This window comes from Miscanthus floridulus, chromosome 17 (genome assembly GCF_019320115.1).
Source record: "Miscanthus floridulus cultivar M001 chromosome 17, ASM1932011v1, whole genome shotgun sequence".
Classification (NCBI taxonomy): domain Eukaryota; kingdom Viridiplantae; phylum Streptophyta; class Magnoliopsida; order Poales; family Poaceae; genus Miscanthus; species Miscanthus floridulus.
This window is the reverse complement of record NC_089596.1, coordinates 45,198,745-45,204,104: the sequence shown is the minus strand read 5'-3', so window position 1 is coordinate 45,204,104 and position 5,360 is coordinate 45,198,745. Positions and strand designations below refer to the sequence as shown.

Sequence of the window (5,360 nt, the reverse complement as noted above, 5' to 3'; positions counted from 1 at the left end):
TTCGTGCTTACAAACTAATAACCATGGTGCAACAAAGGGAAATACAAAGGAGCTATCCTCCTGAATGCGCGAAACCAACGCCACTACGATCGTGCCATCCCACGATCACTGGTATGGTGTTGTTTAGCACAATTGTTCATTATTATCGCTAACTTGCTTCGTTGGTTTTATTAAGTAATTTATGTTTATAATTATGCAGGTGCAAATTCAGTTGATCCCACATTGGCACATGAGAAAAGTGGGGAAAGTTGACAAAACTCATGGTTTTGAGAACATACACGTGTAATAGTTATGAATGGTTACAAATCGAAATATTATGAACAAAACACTCAAAGTGTCATTTTTATAACAATAACATAACACATGTTCAATTTTCATTATGCCATCACACAAGTGTATATACAACATCTCAGTGTAGAGTCTGATAAACCATTTAAAAATACCTAGGAACAGCAACAAATATGGCATTAGTGAAATATTATTTGTACAATATAAATTGAATGAAAAAATGCATTGTATGCGTTAGTAATGTTCTGTTACCTCGCCTATGACGTTAGAACCTCCTTAAATACAATATTCTTCGTGAAAGTTTCACCCGCTATTGGGATCTTCTTATCCTTATCTTTTTTATTTGACGCATTCTTATTTTTTCCCTCGGCATTCCTTTTAGTATTTTTCTTCTCTATCTTTTTGGCCTCCTCCTGTTGTGCCTTCGCATCAGGCGGAAGGGCAAGGATCTTAATATTGGTTCTTGACGTGACTCTAGACATCGCAACGTACAACTAACCGTGAGAGAACATCGGTGCGGGTAGGTACACACCCCCGTTCGGAATAGTTTGGCCCTATGACTTGTTGACCGTCATGGCAAAACTCAGCCTGATAGAAAACTGCTTCCTCTTAAACTAGAACGGGAATATCTCGTCATCAGACAGGCATAGCGGTATTCGAGGAAGGAATACTCGCTTCCCAGCATGCTGCCCCACCACGATTTCAGCATCGATTGTATTTCTTCGGAACCGCCGCACCACCAGCCTTGTACCGTTGCATAGCCCATTGGTAGGGTCAACATTCCTAAGCAATATGACAGGACACCCAAGCTTGAGCTTCAAGACATGTGGAGGCAGCCCATTGGGGGTTAAACTGTTAAGGAACTCCGATGGATAGTAGTTATGTGGATCATCTACCGCGGAGTCAAAACTGTGATACACCGTCTCACCGCCCTGGAACATATCAATCATTTTCATATTGATCATGTCCACCCAATCGTTATGTGTAGATAAAATCGCTCTGGTGGTGATGTAGTCTTTGTCCGCCATGTTTGCATTTAAATCTAGAAAGATGATGTCGATCAATGTATGAAGATCTTTCTCGGCATCTCCAGAGTACGAGACACATATCTCGTCTGGAATACGTACATTGCCATCTTCGTTAACCTCTTCCGTTCCACCACCAATGCGCAATAGATAATCTGCAAACCACGGGTCACTCTGAGCCCTCATGTTACGGATGAGCTTTAGGTGGCGCATGGATTCCCAAAGATACGACCTTCGTAGAGAAGCACCGACTATTTGAGCTCTGGATCCTTTCCGCACAACAGGGAGGACCTGTCTGAAATCCCCACCAGGGACAATGATCTTTCCACCAAACGGTAGGTTTGACCGGCCCATTATATCCCGTAGGCTGTTGTCTAGTGCTTCCACATTTTGCCTCTTTGTCATAGATGCCTCATCCCAAATTATGAGAGCTGCTTGCTGCAGCAACTTGGCAGTACCACTCTGTTTCGTGAAGCTACAGCAATCGTCCTCTTGAAGAGTGAGGGGTATCTTGAAACGCGAGTGGGCCGTCCTCCCGCCTGGCATTATGGCTGCTGCGACTCCAGATGTAGCTATAGCCACGGTAAGCTTGTCCTGGCTGCGTAGTTTTACGAGAAGTGCCCTATACAAAAATATCTTTCCTGTCCCGCCAGGTCCATCCACAAAGAACAACCACCTTGTTTGCTACAGACAGCGGCCATTATCTCATCATAGGCAGACCTTTGCTCGACGTTGAGTGAGTCGCACAATAGCACATCTTCGGGATTCTGCTCGACGCTAGCTTCCTCAAATATCTCATGAGGAATATGGCTAGCATCGTCATATGAGTGATCAATATCTGGAAGAGGATATGACCTTATGTCCTTCCCCATAGACTGCAACATGTTTCTAATGTCTATCAAAACCATTTGTTGCACCAGATCCAAGGATGGATGATTACGGCTGTAGTCCACAAACATTGCATCGTAGTGTTTTTTCCATAACCCCATCACATCATGCGGCTCGCAGAATACCAATATTGTTGCAAATAGCCTCCGCAGAGAGGAAGGCATCTGGAATAAAGTAGCTTCAGTTAGACATTCATCCAGTGTATTGTCTTCTTCGATTAGACCCCTCCTTTCTGTAGCTTCACGGAACGAAGGTAGTAGCACGTCATCAACCGTCCTCAGATGTTCGTATGAGGTAGAACCAGCAAATTGTTCAAGAGAACACGAAGAAAGTAACGTTCTCCCTCAGCAGGACGAGCCGAGATGACTCTTCCAACTTGAAAAACGGAGTTTTTCCTTTTCTGCCAGAATTTACCATCAGACTGCCAGGTAAAATGCTCCGGGAAGTCCCGATACAAGATTCCGCGGGCTTCCTCATGATCCCTGTTTGCATCTAAGTATGCTGCCAGCATTGACTCTTCTACACCTGGCCTATTAACGATCCGTTCGACCTTTTCCCGTTTATGAAATGCCACCATGTGCATGTCGGGTAGATGAAGCTGCAGCTGTTGTACTGGTGGATGATTCCCTTCAATAAATTTTCGTGAGTTGCAAACATATGAACATAGAATATGTAGAGATATTTTAAAAGTTTATTTACCTCCATGTGTCGTATTTGTAAGGTCCCCCAAAGGTACCCGATCACCGGTTGGTCTTGGCGTGTCCATAACACTACCTGTCACTTTTAGCAATGTTGTGCCTGTGAAATAATATGCCCAATAAATCTCATTGTTGCCAAAAAAAAGTTAAATAGGTTGATAATATGCAACCTGAACGAACTGAATAACACTACGAATAAAGATGGAGTATGCACAATGGAAAAGATGGTCATGAACTATATGCAACAATATGCTATTCTCCCTCTTATCTCACTCCAACTGTCAACTATATGCTATTTGTTTAGTTCAGATGTAACAGCTGTGGTAATTTTCCAGACCACTTTCAGTTAACTCAATTAGAAAGTCTTGCCTTGCTTTCTGTAGGCAACACCTATGGTGTACTGATTTAGTGATGCTATAACTTCTAATTTGTCAAGACTTTCCAGATTGCTTCCTAAGCTTAGCTAAAATAGAAGAGCTGAATGATGGTCCTTATAAAAAATCCAACTACATTGTGCAGGTTGGCTATGATACAAAAATAAGTGATCGCTAGAGCTGCATATGTCACAAGGGCAACATCAATCCAAATGCAGGCAACAGTGGCATGCCTGATTGCCGATCACTTAAAAGTGGAAAAGTCACTTGCAAAGTCTGAAACTTTTGTAACTGAAAAGGAAATTGAACTTGAAAAAACATCTTGTTTCTTTGACCAAAATATTGTTAACTAATCTGACGAAGGCTACAGCTAAATAAATTAATTTGATCTCTATGCAAGCTTGAACTGAACAAACAATAAAATAAGATAACTAAAGACAAGCATGCATATTGGGTCAGCGAGTAAGTTCTACTGGGCTTTTACTGCACAAGACATCAACAATGGCAGTCGGAAGCAGTGACCTAACAGAGTTTACCATTATTTTCTAAAATTGTACCAATAAAAACGATACACATCCAGAACTTATTTTAAGGCAACAGAAAATTGTAATTTCGTAATAGCAAAGTAACGTTTTCCAAACCCATTTGTGCTAAAACAACAGGCATACAGCGCATCCCCAGATAACAGCTAGCAGGCCGCTCACAGTTTGTTATTTCCTCCAGGCACAGGGCACACGAAGATCTTAAATAAATGAAATGCAACTGTCGGCAAGAATGATTCTCAGATGGTGCTTCAGTTTCTAAGTTGCTAAGACTATGGATGTGGTAGAAGAGAGGCATAGAAAACAGGAAGTCTCTACTTGGATACAGGGGTATTTAAAAATGTAAGGATTCAGTTCAACTTCTGGAGCGATCCCCGATAAAGTAGTCAAAATTAAAATAACTCAATGGTTGTTCCATGGACTCATCAGTCGTCGGCGTTGAGCTTAAGCTCTGCTCTGAACCTGAAACCCACTGCTGATTTCTAACTACTAAAAGGAGCATGGTAATGCTCAGTGCACCAATGCATCACATAATGCAGTGATTTCTAACTGACGACAAATATAGCGCAGTCACAGATATTATTATTATTTTTTCTCTCGAACACACGAGCATGATTAATAAAACAGAGCATGATTAATCTATCACCCATTGAAGGAAGGAAAAAAGTAAAACAATCACCAGCGGTCAAATTCCATTCATGCATCCTATAACGTGGATAGAAAAATCACCACGTTTGGCAGAACCATGCACGCATCCACGGATGGTTTCACCACGTTGGCATAGAAACAAACACCTGGTGGGCATGGAATGGCAGTGGCCAGTGAATCACCATTTGTTCAATATTGATCCATCACGTTGATTCATATCAAGCAATTCGGATGATTGTTCTTCACAAAAGAGAAGAGACGAAGGAAGGGTGAGAAGAGATGGAAGATACCTTGAACGCCTCGTCAGCCGCCGCTCGCTGTTGGCCGCTGCAAGGATCCGTGCCTCGTCAGCCGCCGCTCGCCGTTGAACCGTGCCTCGTCGGCCGCCGCTCGCCGTTGGCCGCGTGCTGGGTCGCGGCGGAGGCCAGTTGCGCCGTGCCGAGGGGATTGGAGGGAGGCTAGCCGCATTGAATCAACGGGAACCAAAAGGACAAAAATAAAAACGAATCAATCAAGTCAGATACAAGGGGCCAACCAGTGGGCAAAGAACTCGACGACCGCGAGCGACTCTGATGAGGCCTGGAGGAAGGCGGTGAAGTTGGACGCATCGACGTCCACGGCCGCGTCCCCGTCCGGCCGGCTTGGCGCGCGCTACGCCGAGCGAGCGGAGCGCGTCTGGCCCTGAGGCAGGCACCGAGGACGGCGAGGGCGAGGGCGAGGAGGAGCCACCTCCTCTGCTGGGTCGCTGCTCCGCCTCCGTCGTCTGCTTCTGTTTCACGCACGCGGGGCGAGCTGCGGAGCTGGGGCGGCGTACCCGGGCGGACGGCGGTTCCGCGGGACAGAGAGATAGCGCGCGGGGCGGGCCGAATCGTGCGAGGGGGGTTTCGTTTTACACGA

General features: G+C 44.8%; 2 protein-coding genes across 2 annotated transcripts; both read right to left on the bottom strand.

Annotated features, from left to right (window-relative positions):
- Positions 1 to 902: 902 nt before the first annotated feature.
- On the bottom strand, positions 903 to 2,365 carry LOC136515601 (uncharacterized). The gene is made up of 2 exons (XM_066509141.1): positions 2,034 to 2,365; positions 903 to 1,911 (listed from the first exon to the last, which is right to left on the bottom strand). Exons 1-2 carry the CDS (start codon positions 2,363 to 2,365, stop codon positions 903 to 905), a joined length of 1,341 nt encoding a protein of 446 aa, XP_066365238.1.
- On the bottom strand, positions 1,165 to 5,070 carry LOC136518130 (uncharacterized). The gene is made up of 5 exons (XM_066511795.1): positions 4,999 to 5,070; positions 4,754 to 4,921; positions 4,545 to 4,609; positions 2,901 to 2,999; positions 1,165 to 2,828 (listed from the first exon to the last, which is right to left on the bottom strand). Exons 4-5 carry the CDS (start codon positions 2,965 to 2,967, stop codon positions 2,479 to 2,481), a joined length of 417 nt encoding a protein of 138 aa, XP_066367892.1. The 5' UTR covers positions 2,968 to 2,999; positions 4,545 to 4,609; positions 4,754 to 4,921; positions 4,999 to 5,070; the 3' UTR covers positions 1,165 to 2,478.
- Positions 5,071 to 5,360: the final 290 nt, after the last annotated feature.